The sequence below is a fragment of the Xyrauchen texanus genome, chromosome 4, assembly GCF_025860055.1.
Source record: "Xyrauchen texanus isolate HMW12.3.18 chromosome 4, RBS_HiC_50CHRs, whole genome shotgun sequence".
Taxonomy (NCBI): Eukaryota; Metazoa; Chordata; class Actinopteri; order Cypriniformes; family Catostomidae; genus Xyrauchen; species Xyrauchen texanus.
In genome coordinates this window covers 45990867-46011911 of record NC_068279.1, presented here as the reverse complement: position 1 = coordinate 46011911, position 21045 = coordinate 45990867, and the positions used below count along the sequence as shown (strand labels likewise).

The following is a 21045-nucleotide window of genomic DNA, read 5'->3' as shown; positions in this document are numbered from 1 at the left end:
CATATCATGATATATATCGTTATAGTGATCTAAAATGACTCATATCGTGATATATATATATATATATAATTATAGTGATCTAAAATGACTCATATCATGATATATATATCGTTATAGTGATCTAAAATGACTCATATCGTGATATATATATATATCGTTATAGTGATCTAAAATGACTCATATTGTGATATATATCGTTATAGTGATCTAAAATGACTCGTATCGTGATGTATATCGTTATAGTGATCTAAAATGACTCATATCGTGATATCGTTATAGAGATCTAAAATGACTCATATCGTGATATATATACTATATCGTTAGAGTGATCTAAAATGACTCGTATCGTGATATATATCGTTATAGTGATCTAAAATGACTCATATCGTGATATATATATATATATATATATATCGTTATAGTGATCTAAAATGACTCATATCGTGATATATATCGTTATAGTGATCTAAAATGACTCATATCGTGATATATATCGTTATAGTGACCTAAAATGACTCGTATCGTGATATATATCGTTATAGTGATCTAAAATGACTCATATCGTGATATCGTTATAGAGATCTAAAATGACTCATATCGTGATATATATACTATATCGTTAGAGTGATCTAAAATGACTCGTATCGTGATATATATCGTTATAGTGATCTAAAATGACTCATATCGTGATATATATATATATATATATCGTTATAGTGATCTAAAATGACTCATATCGTGATATATATATATATATATCGTTATAGTGATCTAAAATGACTCATATCGTGATATATATCGTTATAGTGATCTAAAATGACTCGTATCGTGATATATATCGTTATAGTGATCTAAAATGACTCATATCTTGATAAATATATATATATATATATATATATATATATATATAATTATAGTGATCTAAAATGACTCATATCATGATATATATATCGTTATAGTGATCTAAAATGACTCATATCGTGATATATATCGTTATAGTGATCTAAAATGACTCGTATCGTGATATATATCGTTATAGTGATCTAAAATGACTCATATCGTGATATCGTTATAGAGATCTAAAATGACTCATATCGTGATATATATACTATATCGTTAGAGTGATCTAAAATGACTCATATCGTGATATATATATCGTTAGAGTGATCTAAAATTACTCATATCGTGATATATCGTTAGAGTGATCTAAAATGACTCGTATCGTGATATATATATTGTTAGAGTAATCTAAAATGACTCATATCATGATATATATCGTTAGTGATCTAAAATGACTCATATCATGATATATATCGTTAAAGTGATCTAAAATGACTCATATCGTGATATATATATATCGTTAGAGTGATCTAAAATGACTCATATCGTGATATATATATATCGTTAGAGTGATCTAAAATGACTCATATCGTGATCTATATATCGTTAGAGTGATCTAAAATGACTCATATCGTGAGATATATATCGTTAGAGTGATCTAAAATGACTCATATCGTGATATATATATCGTTAGAGTGATCTAAAATGACTCATATCGTGATATATATATCGTTAGTGATCTAAAATGACTCATATCGTGATATATATCGTTATAGAGATCTAAAATGACTCATATCGTGATATGTATCGTTAGAGTGATCTAAAATGACTCATATCGTGATATATATCGTTAGAGTGATCTAAAATGACTCATATCGTGATATATATCGTTAGAGTGATCTAAAATGACTCATATCATGATATATATCGTTAGAGTGATCTAAAATGACTCATATCGTGATATATATATATATCGTTAGAGTGATCTAAAATGACTCACATCGTGATATATATATCGTTATAGTGATCTAAAATGACTCATATCTTGATAAATATATATATATATATATATATATATATATATATATATATATATATATATATATATATATATATATATATAATTATAGTGATCTAAAATGACTCATATCGTGATATATATCGTTAGAGTGATCTAAAATGACTCATATCGTGATATCGTTATAGAGATCTAAAATGACTCATATCGTGATATATATATCGTTAGAGTGATCTAAAATTACTCATATCGTGATATATATCGTTAGAGTGATCTAAAATGACTCATATCGTGATATCGTTATAGAGATCTAAAATGACTCATATCGTGATATATATATATCGTTAGAGTGATCTAAAATTACTCATATTGTGATATATATATATCGTTAGAGTGATCTAAAATGACTCATATCGTGATATATATATCGTTAGAGTGATCTAAAATTACTCATATCGTGATATATCGTTAGAGTGATCTAAAATGACTCGTATCGTGATATATATATTGTTAGAGTGATCTAAAATGACTCATATCATGATATATATCGTTAGTGATCTAAAATGACTCATATCGTAATATATATCGTTAGAGTGATCTAAAATGACTCATATCATGATATATATCGTTACAGTGATCTAAAATGACTCATATCGTGATATATATATATCGTTAGAGTGATCTAAAATGACTCATATCGTGATATATATATATATATCGTTAGAGTGATCTAAAATGACTCATATCGTGATATATATATCGTTAGAGTGATCTAAAATGACTCATATCGTGATATATATATATCGTTAGAGTGATCTAAAATGACTCATATCGTGAGATATATATCGTTAGAGTGATCTAAAATGACTCATATCGTGATATATATATATCGTTAGAGTGATCTAAAATGATTCATATCGTGATATATATATATCGTTAGAGTGATCTAAAATGACTCATATCGTGATATATATATATATATCGTTAGAGTGATCTAAAATGACTCATATCATGATATATATCGTTAGAGTGATCTAAAATGACTCATATCGTGATATATATCATTAGAGTGATCTAAAATGACTCATATCATGATATATATCATTAGAGTGATCTAAAATGACTCATATCATGATATATATATATCGTTAGAGTGATCTAAAATGACTCACATCGTGATATATATATCGTTAGAGTGATCTAAAATGACTCATATCATGATATATATCGTTAGAGTGATCTAAAATTACTCATATCGTGATATATCGTTAGAGTGATCTAAAATGACTCGTATCGTGATATATATATTGTTAGAGTGATCTAAAATGACTCATATCATGATATATATCGTTAGTGATCTAAAATGACTCATATCGTAATATATATCGTTAGAGTGATCTAAAATGACTCATATCATGATATATATCGTTACAGTGATCTAAAATGACTCATATCGTGATATATATATATCGTTAGAGTGATCTAAAATGACTCATATCGTGATATATATATATCGTTAGAGTGATCTAAAATGACTCATATCGTGATATATATATCGTTAGAGTGATCTAAAATGACTCATATCGTGATATATATATCGTTACAGTGATCTAAAATGACTCATATCGTGAGATATATATCGTTAGAGTGATCTAAAATGACTCATATCGTGATATATATATATCGTTAGAGTGATCTAAAATGACTCATATCATGATATATATCGTTAGAGTGATCTAAAATGACTCATATCGTGATATATATCGTTAGAGTGATCTAAAATGACTCATATCATGATATATATCGTTAGAGTGATCTAAAATGACTCATATCATGATATATATATATATCGTTAGAGTGATCTAAAATGACTCATATCATGATATATATCGTTAGAGTGATCTAAAATGACTCATATCGTGATATATATCGTTAGAGTGATCTAAAATGACTCATATCATGATATATATCGTTAGAGTGATCTAAAATGACTCATATCGTGATATATATATATATCGTTAGAGTGATCTAAAATGACTCACATCGTGATATATATATCGTTAGAGTGATCTAAAATGACTCATATCGTGATATATATATATCGTTAGTGATCTAAAATGACTCACTTCGTGATATATATATCGTTAGAGTGATCTAAAATGACTCATATCATGATATATATCGTTAGAGTGATCTAAAATGACTCATATCGTGATATATATCGTTAGAGTGATCTAAAATGACTCATATCATGATATATATCGTTAGAGTGATCTAAAATGACTCATATCGTGATATATATATATCGTTAGAGTGATCTAAAATGACTCATATCGTGATATATATATCGTTAGAGTGATCTAAAATGACTCATATCGTGATATATATATATCGTTAGAGTGATCTAAAATGACTCATATCGTGATATATATATCGTTAGTGATCTAAAATGACTCACATCGTGATATATATATCGTTAGAGTGATCTAAAATGACTCATATCGTGATATATATATATCGTTAGAGTGATCTAAAATGACTCATATCGTGATATATATATCGTTAGTGATCTAAAATGACTCACATCGTGATATATATATCGTTAGAGTGATCTAAAATGACTCATATCGTGATAAATATATATCGTTAGAGTGATCTAAAATGACTCACATCGTGATATATATATCGTTAGAGTGATCTAAAATGACTCATATCATGATATATATCGTTAGAGTGATCTAAAATGACTCATATCGTGATATATATCGTTAGAGTGATCTAAAATGACTCATATCGTGATATATATATATCGTTAGAGTGATCTAAAATGACTCATATCGTGATATATATATCGTTAGAGTGATCTAAAATTACTCATATCATGATATATATATCGTTAGAGTGATCTAAAATTACTCATATCGTGAGATATATATCGTTAGAGTGATCTAAAATGACTCATATCGTGATATATATATCGTTAGAGTGATCTAAAATGACTCATATCATGATATATATATCGTTAGAGTGATCTAAAATGACTCATATCGTGAGATATATATCGTTAGAGTGATCTAAAATGACTCATATCGTGATATATATATATCGTTAGAGTGATCTAAAATGACTCATATCGTGATATATATATATATCGTTAGAGTGATCTAAAATGACTCATATCGTGATATATATATATATCGTTAGAGTGATCTAAAATGACTCATATCATGATATATATCGTTAGAGTGATCTAAAATGACTCATATCGTGATATATATCGTTAGAGTGATCTAAAATGACTCATATCGTGATATATATCGTTAGAGTGATCTAAAATGACTCATATCATGATATATATCGTTAGAGTGATCTAAAATGACTCATATCGTGATATATATATATCGTTAGAGTGATCTAAAATGACTCACATCGTGATATATATATCGTTAGAGTGATCTAAAATGACTCATATCATGATATATATCGTTAGAGTGATCTAAAATGACTCATATCGTGATATATATATATCGTTAGTGATCTAAAATGACTCACTTCGTGATATATATATCGTTAGAGTGATCTAAAATGACTCATATCGTGGATATATATCGTTAGAGTGATCTAAAATGACTCATATCGTGATATATATATATCGTTAGAGTGATCTAAAATGACTCATATCGTGATATATATATATATCGTTAGAGTGATCTAAAATGACTCATATCGTGATATATATATATCGTTAGAGTGATCTAAAATGACTCATATCGTGATATATATATCGTTAGTGATCTAAAATGACTCACATCGTGATATATATCGTTAGAGTGATCTAAAATGACTCATATCGTGATATATATATATCGTTAGAGTGATCTAAAATGACTCATATCGTGATATATATATATCGTTAGAGTGATCTAAAATGACTCATATCGTGATATATATATCGTTAGTGATCTAAAATGACTCACATCGTGATATATATATATCGTTAGAGTGATCTAAAATGACTCATATCGTGATATATATATATCGTTAGAGTGATCTAAAATGACTCATATCGTGATATATATATATCGTTAGAGTGATCTAAAATGACTCATATCGTGATATATATATCGTTAGTGATCTAAAATGACTCATATCGTAATATATATCGTTAGAGTGATCTAAAATGACTCATATCATGATATATATCGTTACAGTGATCTAAAATGACTCATATCGTGATATATATATATCGTTAGAGTGATCTAAAATGACTCATATCGTGATATATATATATATACGTTAGAGTGATCTAAAATGACTCATATCGTGATATATATATCGTTAGAGTGATCTAAAATGACTCATATCGTGATATATATATATCGTTAGAGTGATCTAAAATGACTCATATCGTGAGATATATATCGTTAGAGTGATCTAAAATGACTCATATCGTGATATATATATATCGTTAGAGTGATCTAAAATGACTCATATCGTGATATATATATATCGTTAGAGTGATCTAAAATGACTCATATCGTGATATATATATATATATCGTTAGAGTGATCTAAAATGACTCATATCATGATATATATCGTTAGAGTGATCTAAAATGACTCATATCGTGATATATATCATTAGAGTGATCTAAAATGACTCATATCATGATATATATCGTTAGAGTGATCTAAAATGACTCATATCATGATATATATATATCGTTAGAGTGATCTAAAATGACTCATATCGTGATATATATATCGTTAGAGTGATCTAAAATGACTCATATCATGATATATATCGTTAGAGTGATCTAAAATGACTCATATCGTGATATATATACGTTAGAGTGATCTAAAATGACTCATATCGTGATATATATATTGTTAGAGTGATCTAAAATGACTCATATCATGATATATATCGTTAGTGATCTAAAATGACTCATATCGTAATATATATCGTTAGAGTGATCTAAAATGACTCATATCATGATATATATACGTTAGAGTGATCTAAAATGACTCATATCGTGATATATATATATCGTTAGAGTGATCTAAAATGACTCATATCGTGATATATATATATCGTTAGAGTGATCTAAAATGACTCATATCGTGATATATATATCGTTAGAGTGATCTAAAATGACTCATATCGTGATATATATATATCGTTAGAGTGATCTAAAATGACTCATATCGTGATATATATATCGTTAGAGTGATCTAAAATGACTCATATCGTGATATATATATATCGTTAGAGTGATCTAAAATGACTCATATCGTGATATATATATCGTTAGAGTGATCTAAAATGACTCATATCATGATATATATCGTTAGAGTGATCTAAAATGACTCATATCGTGATATATATATCGTTAGAGTGATCTAAAATGACTCATATCATGATATATATATCGTTAGAGTGATCTAAAATGACTCATATCGTGATATATATATATCGTTAGAGTGATCTAAAATGACTCATATCGTGATATATATATCGTTAGAGTGATCTAAAATGACTCATATCGTGATATATATATCGTTAGAGTGATCTAAAATGACTCATATCGTGATATATATATATCGTTAGAGTGATCTAAAATGACTCATATCGTGATATATATATCGTTAGAGTGATCTAAAATGACTCATATCGTGATATATATATCGTTAGAGTGATCTAAAATGACTCATATCGTGATATATATATATCGTTAGAGTGATCTAAAATGACTCATATCGTGATATATATATACGTTAGAGTGATCTAAAATGACTCATATCGTGATATATATATCGTTAGAGTGATCTAAAATGACTCATATCGTGATATATATATCGTTAGAGTGATCTAAAATGACTCATATCGTGATATATATATACGTTAGAGTGATCTAAAATGACTCATATCGTGATATATATATCGTTAGAGTGATCTAAAATGACTCATATCGTGATATATATATCGTTAGAGTGATCTAAAATGACTCATATCGTGATATATATATCGTTAGAGTGATCTAAAATGACTCATATCGTGATATATATATCGTTAGAGTGATCTAAAATGACTCATATCATGATATATATATCGTTAGAGTGATCTAAAATGACTCATATCGTGAGATATATATCGTTAGAGTGATCTAAAATGACTCATATCGTGATATATATATATCGTTAGAGTGATCTAAAATGACTCATATCGTGATATATATATATATCGTTAGAGTGATCTAAAATGACTCATATCGTGATATATATATATATCGTTAGAGTGATCTAAAATGACTCATATCATGATATATATATCGTTAGAGTGATCTAAAATGACTCATATCGTGATATATATCGTTAGAGTGATCTAAAATGACTCATATCGTGATATATATACGTTAGAGTGATCTAAAATGACTCATATCATGATATATATCGTTAGAGTGATCTAAAATGACTCATATCGTGATATATATATATCGTTAGAGTGATCTAAAATGACTCACATCGTGATATATATATCGTTAGAGTGATCTAAAATGACTCATATCATGATATATATCGTTAGAGTGATCTAAAATGACTCATATCGTGATATATATATATCGTTAGTGATCTAAAATGACTCACTTCGTGATATATATATCGTTAGAGTGATCTAAAATGACTCATATCGTGATATATATCGTTAGAGTGATCTAAAATGACTCATATCGTGATATATATATATCGTTAGAGTGATCTAAAATGACTCATATCGTGATATATATATATCGTTAGAGTGATCTAAAATGACTCATATCGTGATATATATATATCGTTAGAGTGATCTAAAATGACTCATATCGTGATATATATATCGTTAGTGATCTAAAATGACTCACATCGTGATATATATCGTTAGAGTGATCTAAAATGACTCATATCGTGATATATATATATCGTTAGAGTGATCTAAAATGACTCATATCGTGATATATATATATCGTTAGAGTGATCTAAAATGACTCATATCGTGATATATATATCGTTAGTGATCTAAAATGACTCATATCGTGATATATATATATCGTTAGAGTGATCTAAAATGACTCATATCGTGATATATATATATCGTTAGAGTGATCTAAAATGACTCATATCGTGATATATATATATCGTTAGAGTGATCTAAAATGACTCATATCGTGATATATATATCGTTAGTGATCTAAAATGACTCACATCGTGATATATATATATCGTTAGAGTGATCTAAAATGACTCATATCGTGATATATATATATCGTTAGAGTGATCTAAAATGACTCATATCGTGATATATATATCGTTAGAGTGATCTAAAATGACTCATATCGTGATATATATATCGTTAGTGATCTAAAATGACTCATATCATGATATATATCGTTAGAGTGATCTAAAATGACTCATATCGTGATATATATCGTTAGAGTGATCTAAAATGACTCGTATCATGATATATATCGTTAGTGTGATCTAAAATGACTCGTATCGTGATATATATCGTTAGAGTGATCTAAAATGACTCATATCGTGATATATATATCGTTATAGTGATCTAAAATGACTCATAAATGGTGATTCCATGGTACTCCAGAGAGCATACACTGGTAATAAAAAATATGATGGTTTTACTATTGTACAAAACTTAAAATGTTTAAAAATCATCATCCACTGTTGTGGTTTCATGTTTGACTGATTGTATCATATAATAATACCATGGTGCTTTTTTTGTGAAATGACAAATTCTCTTTTATTTTGTATTACTTTAAATAACTAAATAGAATCACTAACCCAAAAAAACAGGTGATCAATACAACATCATAAGTGCATCCAGATCTGGCCGTTTAATGACAGTTCACATAACGTGTATAAACATGCTGCAGCTGGAACATTTACATGAAACATTACCTTCATGTAAACATATGGGAGTAAAGACATAAGCCACTGTTTTTCTTATAACATTGTGGCAAGAGGATAAATCTGTCTCCCAGATCAGTGGATGACTCAGACCACTGTTCTCCCACTCCCTTGACCTGGCCGAGTAAACATGCGTTGACACGGCTCTCATAGTGGCAAACATCTCAAGTATCTGATTGGTGTGACAAGCCACCTAATCCTTTGGCAAGCTAATTAGACATCACTCCCAGAGAAAAGTTGCTGGCATAAAAGCTATGCTTTAAAATCGACAATTACATAGTTGAGCTGGACAAACCAGTCAGAAAGAATATGACAATGCCTAACCTACTTTTCAAGTTAGGCTAAGGAAACAAAAGTACAAAAAAAAAAAATTCACTTTGAATACACAACCCTATTCAATGAACCAAGCAGCTTTTGATTTTTCACCATGAACAATTATGTCAAATTAAAATGTGTGTCAAAAGTTACAAATGTATATGAAAAGCACCTGTAAACAAGACCTACATACGATATGAGCAGGTTGAATGAATCAAGGCTGAATGTACTCTCACACAGAGTTGGCAGTCATTGAGGTGTGCTATATATCACATACATGCCTCCACATGGACTGCTCAAAGGGGACGTAGCTGCTACAGGTTTAAGTGGTTTGATTTGGGTCGGATTGAATCATTTAGGCATAGACATTTCACAATATATTGCAAATTCAAATACCAAACTTAAAAAAGAAAATTATAGAAATTGTAAAACATTCATAATAAATACCCAGTATAATTTACAAAGATTTAATTTTGTGTTTAATTTTTCACCTTCACAAATTATGGATGTGTCCCTGTAAATGCATATATTTTTTACATTAAAGAATTTCTTTACAAATGTCATAAAATGTCAAACAGAGGTACATTCTAAGGGAATAATAATAGCCAATGGAATTTATAAACATTACATTTTTGCTTGTATGTGTATTTCTTCACATTCATATTATGGATAACATGTATATTTTTTAACATAGTCATTTCCCTAAAAATATGAAAACAAATATTCTATAAATTAAAAAAATATTTTTTTTTTACATTTGTTTTAATTATTTGTTGTTCTTGTTTTTATTTTTTAGGCAATAATGTCCATTAAAGTTCAGAAAACTTCTAGCTTTAATTGAATTGTTTGTTGCTGACAGTCTGGATGGGGTCTCTTCACTGGAATTTTTATTTTAATTATATATACACACGTAATTGACTGAATTGTATACGTTAATATACAGAATAAGTTAAAAATGTATGTTTATAAAAATGACAGCTTGTGTGTAACTAATATATTTAAAGGTATTTGATGATTGATATCATATAATAATACTATAAATATATAAAGTATTATGCCAAGTTTAAAAGAGGTAGAGACCCATAATTTTAGAGATTGTTTCTTAAATGATTTAGCTGGTGTTTAAAAAGTCTTTGTAGGCATTTAATGCGACATTTTAAAATGCAAAAAGCAGTTACATTTACATGCACAAAATGTCAATTACAATATTTTGTTAAACAAACAACCTTTTAACAAAATGGTCTAACAATTAGCAACCACTGAGTTGTTCATCGCATTGCAGCAAAAATATGTTTATGACAGAAGTTCTGCATTCTGTGTGATCTGTCACTTTATGGTATACAAGAAGCAAATATGAGCCGATATATGACAAATTTGTGCATTTTAAAAGTTCAAAGGGGTAAAATGACAGTACGCAGTACGTCCCCCATAAATATAAGACGCCATAAAGATGTCTAAAAAAAAAGCCTGATAAAAAACGTTTATCAGCAACTGGACTTGCAGCGCGTGATTATCGCTGAGATCACTCAAACAAACACACCTGTTTCCTGTCGCGCGCTTTCAGCGATTATCACAGATACACTCGTGCGCGTGTTTTTAAGGACTATGTACTTTACCAGTTCATCCTCGTCCGTTTCATTTTCTTCATGTCCTTCATTGTGATCCCCCTTCCTCGCTATCATCATCACGTTGCTTTCCTTTGCATCATTCGCCTTGACTATTCCTTCTAGACTCACAAATAAGGAGTGACATTTCAATTCTTCCAAGCGTAACTCGGCTCTCGTCTCGCCCTCTGACAGCGTGTCCGAGCCGGATGAATCTCCGCTGCCATCAAATGATTCACACTGTTCACGCTCCATTGCCCTAAAACATCTCGTTAAACTGCAGTGACATGTCCAGTGGCAGTTTGCCTGAGCTCCGAATGAGCGCTCAAGAAATCTCTGCTTTCTGTCCTGTTGTTATTTTGACTGATGTGCGTGTTGGGAACATGGCAAACGTCCATTCAGACTGAAGTCTGCGCTGATTGCCTCAGCGGACTCCGCCCATCAGCCAATGAGAGAGGAGCCCGCTGTTCGCGTCCTTTTAAACGAGGGGCGCGTTGTTTGGATTCCCTGACTGGCCCGTCCTCAAATCTCGTTCCATTTTGTACATTCAACATAACTACCGACAAGAAACAAAGTCCGCAATTTATTTCCCTTTGCGTTTTATCCTGCCTTGTTTAAACTTTTTCCTAAACTTTTTCGCAGCTCTCGACAGCTCAAAGCCTTCATAATGTTAGGCGCGCGTCTGTTTATGGAAAGGCGTTTCAAATGGGTGAAGAGGTAAATTAACACTTACATTTTGATTTGTTCCTCTCACAACGCTATCATGTGCCTTCACACGAATTGAAATGTTAGACAGGAGTGTTATAGACGACTTTTAAGCTGCTTTTGGTGCTTGGATAGCCACAAACACGATCCTTTCTTCCGTTAATCTTTTGTTTCACGGAGGAAAAATGTCATATTGGTTTTGAACGACGAGGGTGACTAAATGATGGTCCGTTTTTATTTCAGAGGTTATTGAAGTTTGTCAGTATCATTAATCAGGCCAAGCGCTGCCTGGAGTAAGCAAACTGTGTCTCATAACAGTCTTTTAATGACAACATGTGTAATTTGAAGTGTGTTCATGCCCAGGAGTTGGCACTATTATTATTTTTATGTAACACAATGTATTCACAAAATAACAGACTAACCTAGTGACATAAGTTGACAATTTGAATCCTTTTCATTATATTTAAAAAAATATATTTTTGTTACATGAAGTTGAAAGAAAATGTAGTGAAATATTTTAAAAGCTTTTTTTCAGTAAACTGTATTTTATATAATAACAAATTTAAAAAAAAGTTTTGAGTAGATTATTTGTTGTGGGGTCTTGTTTCAAAGGGGCGTGAACCGAACAAAATTGAGAACCACTGCCCTGTGATATTCTATTTGGACTTTTAAACAAATTTTTTACCTCAAAATGAACATTTTCTCATTTACTCACCCTCATGTCATCCCAGATGTGTATAACTTTTTGGATTTTTGGAAGAATATTTCAGCTCTGTAGGTTCATACAATGCATGTAAATGGTGACAAAAACGTTGAAGTTCCAAAAGACACATAAAGGCAGCATAAAAGAAATCAACAGATCAATATTTGTCATTTTTTACTATAAATCTTAATTTTAACTTCCACATTCTTTTTCTTTTGTTTTTGGCGATTCACATTCTTCGTGCATATCACCACCTACTGGACAGGGAGGATAATTTATTGTACAAAATTTAAATATTGATCTGTTTCTCATACACCTGTCATATCACTTTAGAAGACAAGCATTAAAACAATGGAGTCTTATGGATTTACTTTTATGCTGCCTTTATGTGCTTTTTTGTGCTTCGTAGTTCTGGTCACCATTCACTAGCGTTATACAAACTTACAGAGCTGAAATATTCTTCTAAAAATCATCATTTGTGTTCTGCAGAAGAAATAAAGACACACACCTGGGATGCATGAGTGAGAGCAAATGATGAGGGAATCTTCATTTTGATTGAATAAACTATCCTTTTAAGGCTGTTTGCTGTGGTGAGTTTAATTTGTTGGCTGTTGTTTGACATCTCAAATCCAACATTTCTATCCTCTGTTTGTAAATGCTCACACTTCAAGTAGGATGAGATTATGAGCTATAATGTTTTTACAAATCCTTATACTGTATCAATGTAGCCAGCAGTGACAAATTTACATTTATTCATTTGGCAGACGCTTTTATCCAAAGCGACTTACAAAAGAGGAAAAAACATCAGCGAATCATCTTAGGGAGACAGTGGTACAAAAAGTGCCATATTACAAAGTTTCACTATCATCAGAATAGTATACAAAACAGATTTAAGTGCAACAAGAAATGTAAATATTATTATTTTTTTTATTTTTTTTTGTGACCGGTTAAGTGCTTTTGGAAAAGATGTGTTTTTAGCCGTTTTTTGAAGATAGAGAGTGAGTTGGGAAGGTCATTCCACCACCGTGGTATGATGAAACTGAAAGCCCAGGAAAGTGTTTTGGTGCCTCTTTGTTTCGGTACGACAAGGCGACGTTCCTTAGCCGACCGCAGGCTTCTGGTGGGAACGTACCTCTGCATAAATGTTTTAGGTATGCTGGAGCAGACCCAGTGACTGATTTATATGCCAGCATCAGGGCCTTGAATTTAATACGTGCATGAACCGGCAGCCAGTGGAGAGAGACAAAGAGTGGTGTAACATGTGCTCTCTTAGGTTCATTAGAGACCAGACGTGCTGCTGCATTCTGGATCATTTGCAGAGGTCTAATAGCACATGCAGGAAGGCCTGCAATGAGAGCGTTACAGTAGTCCAGTCTAGTTATGACAAGTGACTGAACGAGCATTTGTGTGGCATGTATAGAGAGGAAAGGTCTTATCTTCCTGATATTGTAGAGTGTAAATCTACATGATCTTGCAGTTTTTGAAATGTGGTCTGTGAAATTTAGCTCATCATCAATGGTTACCCCTAGATTTCTGACCGTTTTGGAAGGCGACACTGTAGTTGGACCCAGCTGCACGGTGATGTTGTGTTCAACAGCAGGGTTGGCTGGAAAGACAAGGAGTTAGGTCTTGGCTGGGTTGAGTTGAAGGTGGTGTTCCTTCATCCAGGCTGAGATGTCTGCCAGACAGGCAGCGATTCGAGCGGTCACTGTGGTGTTGACCGCTCGAATCGCTGCCTGTCTGGCAGACAAGTAGAGTTGCTGTTGAAAGACAAGTAGAGTTGCGTGTCATTAGCGTAGCAGTGGTAAGAGAAACCATGTGACTGGATGATGGGTCCCAGTGATGTTGTGTATATGGAGAAGAGAAGTGGCCCAAGCACTGATCCCTGAGATACCCCAGTAAGTAACTGGTGTGGCTTGGATACTTCCCCTCTCCAGGCTACCTCAAAGGACCTTTCTGAGAGATAAGAGTTGAACCAGTGAAGCACACTTCTAGTGATGCCCAGTTTAGAGAGGGTGGAGAGAAGGATCTGATGGTTGACTGTGTCAAAGGCAGCAGAACGGTCCAGCAAAATCAGAACGGATGATCTGGATTCAGCTTTCGCCTGTCTCAGCGACTCGATGACAGACAGCATGGCAGTCTCAGTGGAGTGTCCACTTTTGAAGCCTGACTGATTGTCATCCAGCAGCTTGTTCTGTGAGAGATAGGCGGAGATCTGATTGAAAACTGCCCTTTCAAGTGTTTTTGCCATGAATGGGATGAGAGAGACTGGTCTGTATTGTTCTATCTGTGTGGGGTTAAGTGCAGGTTTTTTCAGCAGTAGGGTTACTCGAGCCTGCTTAAATGTAGTGGGAAAAGTGCCTGCAAGAAGGGATGTGTTAATTATGTGTGTAAGTGCCGGTAGGATGGACGGAGAGATGGCCTGGAGAAAGTGTGATGGAATGGGGTCAAGGGAACAGGTTGTGGGGTGGTTGGAGAGGAGGAGTTTAGAGACCTCAGTGTCAGTTAAAGGAGAGAATATAGGGAAAGAAGGGTTGCATACAGGAGCCAGGTGTTTGACAGGGTGTGGTGCTGTGAATGTATTGCTGATGGTTGTAACCTTATCAGTAAGAAATGTGGCGAATATATCTGCTGTCAGTGATGTGTCAGGTGGTGGAGGGGGAGGGCAGAGAAGAGTGTTAAATGTTCTAAACAAGCTACGAGTGTCTGTGGTGCTGTTGATCTTGGTCTGGTAATATGAAGTTTTTGCAGTTTTAAGGTTATTTGAAAAAGTTGCAAGCAGAAGCTGATATTTACCTAGACCAGCTGGATCTTTAGATTTCCACCATCTCCTCTCAGCTGCCCTGAGATCAGTCCGATGTTCACGAAGGACGTCAGACAGCCAGGGGCTGGGTGGTGTAGTCCGTGCTGGTCTAGAGGAGAGAGGACAGATGTTGTCTAGACAGGTTGTTAAAGTAGAGCTAAGTGTGTCTGTGGCAGTGTTTACATCAAGCATGGAAAATACATTTATTGTGGGAAGAGAGGCAGAGACATCAGTGGAAAGGCGAGAGGGTGAGAGGGAACGGAGGTTACGGCGAAAGGAAACCAAAGGTGGGGTCGGTTTTACAATGGATGGGAGAATCATGTTGAATTGAACAAAGTAGTGATCAGAGACATGTAAAGGTGTAACAAGAATATTAGAGGTGGTACAGTTACCTGTAAAAATGAGGTACAGCTGGTTGCCCGACCTGTGAGTTGCTGTGGTGTGTAGTCTTTCCAAGTCAAATGAGGCCAGAAGAGTATACATGTTAACAAATAACATGTTACCTGTAGTTTAGGTAAAACTTTATAAGAATGTACAAGGGGAAGTGTAGTATATTTTAGGCCCTGTTACTGGTTACCATTTGTTTTATGTTTCTTAACATTTTAAATCACTTTTGATACTTTTTTAATTTTTTTTAACTTTTTTATTTATGACAGAAGCCAGCTATATTGAGTTATTACAATTGTGCCACTAGAGGGCGCTCATCTATAACGTTTATGTTGAATGACTGAATTTATCTGTTCTATCCCAGAATTATAGAATTGAATGTCCAACTTTTTTGTGACAGACATGTAAAACACTGCAAAAAATTCTAATAATAACAATAAAAAAAAGAGAGAGAGAGTGTGTGTGTGTGTGTGTGTGTGAGCGTGTATTTATCACTTTGTGGGGACCAAATGTCCCCATAAGGATAGTAAAACCCGAAATGTTTGACCTTGTGGGGACATTTTGTCGGTCCCCATGAGGAAAACAGCTTATAAATCATACTAAATTATGTTTTTTGAAAATGCAAAAATGCAGAAAGTTTTCTGTGAGGGTTGGGTTTAGGGGTAGGGTTAGGTTTAGGGGATAGAATATAAAGTTTGTACAGTATAAAAACCATTATGTCTATGGAAAGTCCCCATAAAACATGGAAACACAACGTGTGTGTGTGTGTGTGTGTGTGTGTGTGTGTGTGTGTGTGTGTGTGTGTGTGTGTGTGTGTGTGTGTGTGTGTGTGTGTGTGTGTGTGTGTGTGTGTGTGTGTGTGTGTGTGTGTGTGTGTGTGTGTGTGTGTGTGTGTGTGTGTGTGTGTGTGTGTGTGTGTGTGTGTGTGTGTGTGTGTGTGTGTTTTGGGGGAGCGGTAGGGTAGCGGTTAGCGCGCTGCACTACGAACCTGGTGACCTGAGTTCAATTCCCGCTCATGGCCAACACTAGTGACGATTATCTGAACCGGTCCCAGGCCTCCCCTAGGTTGACTCAGCCTAAAATGAGTACCTGGTGTGGTGTGTAAAACATCGCAGAGACAAAGGCGGTTGGGCGTGGTGCTGGCCACCCACCCCCTTGTGTACTGTTCTGGCCTTCATAGGTGCTCGCTAACAGCACTTGCCCCTACAGTCTGTTAAGGCTAAATGGGGGATCTTTGTCTTTGTGTGTGTATGTGAGAGAGAGAGTGTGACATGTATAATTCTATGCTATTAAGGGCAAATTAACCCAAGTTGACATTCCTGTAACAATCTGGTGTAAAATCTTTGATAGTATTATAATGCCTATTGCTCTGTATGGATGTGAGGTTAGGGGTCCACTCTGTCTGGCAGATTACTCGAGATGGGACAAACACCCCATAGAATCCCTGCATGCAGAATTCTGTAGAACCATTCTAAGAGTTCAGAGAAGAACACCTACTAATGCATGCCGGGCCGAACTAGGCAGATATCCCCTTATTATACTTATTGAAAAACGATCCCTCAAATTTTGGACACACCTAAATTCAAGTTCCCCTAACACACTGCAACATGAAGCCCTTAAAACACAAGAGCTGAAGCCTAAAACCAGTCCCCTTTGTCAGCTGGCTCTGAAACTCACAAACCCACTAACAACTAACAAACACCAGTTTCAGACCAGCACTGCTGAACAAAACCAGATCAGATTAAACCAAATCATGAAAGAAAGCAAAAATTCATATTTGGACCATTGGGAAAATGAAAGTAAAAACCAAAGCAAATTGGAATGTTATCGGGCCCTAAACAGAACATATAATCTGGCAGAATATCTCCACACTGTAAGAGATCCAAAACAGAGACGGATCCTCACCAAATACAGACTCAGTCATCACAGTCTGAACATAGAAAAAGGCCGACACAGACAAACATGAGTCTGTGCTCACTGTGACAGGGGTGAGGTCGAGACAGAGACACACTTTCTCCTTCACTGAGAGAAATGTACAGAGGTGAGAGAGAAATACCTCCACAAACTCTCAAACCTCATGCCACAGTTTTCCAGTTTGGCAGAAACCGATCAGATGCTGGTGTTACTGGGGGAGATCAGATCAGATGCTGGTGTTACTGGGGGAGATCAGATCAGATGCTGGTGTTACTGGGGGAGATCAGATCAGATGCTGGTGTTACTGGGGGAGATCAGATCAGATGCTGGTGTTACTGGGGGAGATCAGATCAGATGCTGGTGTTACTGGGGGAGGACCATCATGCATCAGTTGCAGCAAAATTCATTTTTGAGCTGCACCTCCTCAGAAACCAATTACTGCCTTAATATACTTCATTCACAATACTTTTATTCTCTTATGTTCATAATGTCCTGTTAAATGCTTATTTTAGTTTATATTGTATAGTGTATATTGTTATTATAGTTTTTATTTTATTTGATTCATTACCTGGCACCTTATTTTATCTCATCATTATAGAGAGATATATATATATAGAGAGAGAGAGAGAGAGAGAGAGTGTGCCTGTGTGTGTGTGTGTGTGTGTGTGTGTGTGTGTGTGTGTGTGTGTGTGTGTGTGAGAGAGAGAGAGAGAGTGTGTGTGTGTGTGTGTGTGTGTGTGTGTGTGCGAGAGAGCAGAGAGAGAGAGAGAGAGAGTGTGTGTGTGTGTGTGTGTTCTCTTTTGTTTGCTTAATTTTTGTATTTTATTTTTATTTGTTTTGAAAACTAAGATTTAAAGCTAACCTACATGTCTAAATCTACATTTATGCATTAATATATAAGCAGAAGTGATCTTTGTTGAATTGCTGTTTTAGTAATATAAGCAGGACTGCATGGCAAGTCTGTGTGGTAACATGAGCATTTTTCCCACTATCATTATCATCTCAGTGTTGATTCAGCCCTGCCTTTACCAAAAAAATGTCAATCAAACACACAGAGCAAAACATCCCACACACTTATCTAAACCAAGGATCTAGAGTGCCGTCTTCCATTCGTCAGGTGATAAAAGAGAAGAGTGATGAAAGGACTGATAAACATACAGGTGGGGGATTTTAAAACTACCACACACCAAATCACATCATATGACCAATTTCCTGTAAATGCCCTTTGACTGTATATAGTTTGTCAAACAGACAAACTGACTCACTCTTTGATGTTTTACGAAAACCATTAGCCCAAATTTGCGCTACAATTTAAATACAGTATATTTATGTAATGACAACCATATTAATCCTTTCTAATTTCCTCCGCATTGTTAAGAATGAGATGTGCAATGTAAACAAGATGAAAGGATGTTCTGGCTTTCCACCCTTTTTATCAAGCCCATTGATCACCGTGTGGTTGGCGTTGTTTGCTCAGTCACAGCGACAGGTTTCTTCTGCTATCAGAAGATAACTAGGTAGAAACACTATCTTTTAGAGTTTGAAGTGGCCTACTGAAACTGTGAAGATGACAGGAAAGCATACACCCAAAAAGTAAGGTTCTGTCAACATTTACTCAAGTAGGTCCAAATCCATTTAACTTGAATTTCTTAAGTGCAGAAATTGTTTTCTAGAATGTTGATGCTGCTCTTCCCTATACAGTGAAAGTGAATGGTGACTGAGGCTGTCAGTTCCTAACGTTCTGCCTAACAACTTCTCTTGTGATCCACGGAATAAAGAAAGTCATACGGGTTTGGAACAACATGAGAGTGAGTAAATGATGACATCATTTTCATATTTCCCTTAGCCTGAATGACCTCTCTGTGTTGATAACGTTACATTATAAATGAAGTGATGTTTATAGATGCAATGAAGGAGTCACAAGCTGTACTCTGCAATGTGTTTCCTAAGTTGGGCCTCCTAACGGTGAAGTCTCTGAAGTGTGAATATGTCTCTTCCTGTGTGTGTGTGTGTGTGTGTGTGTGTGTGTGTGTGTGGCGATAGAATGAGAGATATATCAAACATCTCACAGCTCCCATACCACATGTTCTTAAATACACTAACAGATACTGTACAACTGCCAAAAATTATTTTATAACATTATTTAGTTGGAACTGTCTGCTCATCTCTGAGCCAGTATTATGAACTCTATTAGAAAACAAGGTCTCTGGAATGTATAGATTCAGCATTAGGATTTCTAGTACGAACATTTCAAGAACTCTCTGTGAAATTAAAATTTAGATTGAAAAGTTATTTCCTAGAACGTTCCACAAGAGCAAAGAATCATAGTGGTGTGTCTTCATTTAAACTTTCTGAGATGTGTCATGTGAAACCATTCACTCATTTCTCAACCGTCTCGAAGGCTTTAGAGTAATCTAAGAAAAGTGCTTGTTCACTTTAAAAAAAGAGATGCAAGCCAAGTTCCCACCACACCTTTTTGCACTTGTTATGCTACACTTCAACTTGAACACAGAGTACAGTAAACAACAACTGAATTTTGCCATTAGATCTATGCCACATTTAGTCCTATTAGGACATTTAAATCATATGAGCTACCTATAATAAAATCATTTAAAAAAAGCCTCAAGTCTCATCCATTCGAATTCAGTCTCAGCGTTAGATAGAAGACTCTCTGTGTTGTCTTGGTTTATTCATTTTAGCACTTAGACACATGTCATTGCAATCTATAGCATATTAGCAAACTACTCTTACTCTTTCCTAGAGGTGCACTTAGCACTAGCCGAAGGTATGCAGCC

At 33.9% G+C, this 21045-nt stretch overlaps 1 protein-coding gene across 1 annotated transcript in view; it reads right to left on the bottom strand.

Annotated features, from left to right (window-relative positions):
• LOC127637453 (microtubule-associated serine/threonine-protein kinase 4-like) overlaps positions 1–12014 on the bottom strand; it is a 194870-nt gene extending 182856 nt beyond the window's left edge. The window contains exon 1 of the mRNA XM_052118529.1: positions 11751–12014. Within this exon, the coding sequence (XP_051974489.1) occupies positions 11751–11993 (243 nt within the window). The 5' untranslated portion in view covers positions 11994–12014. The remainder of the gene's footprint in view (positions 1–11750) is intronic.
• Positions 12015–21045: the final 9031 nt, after the last annotated feature.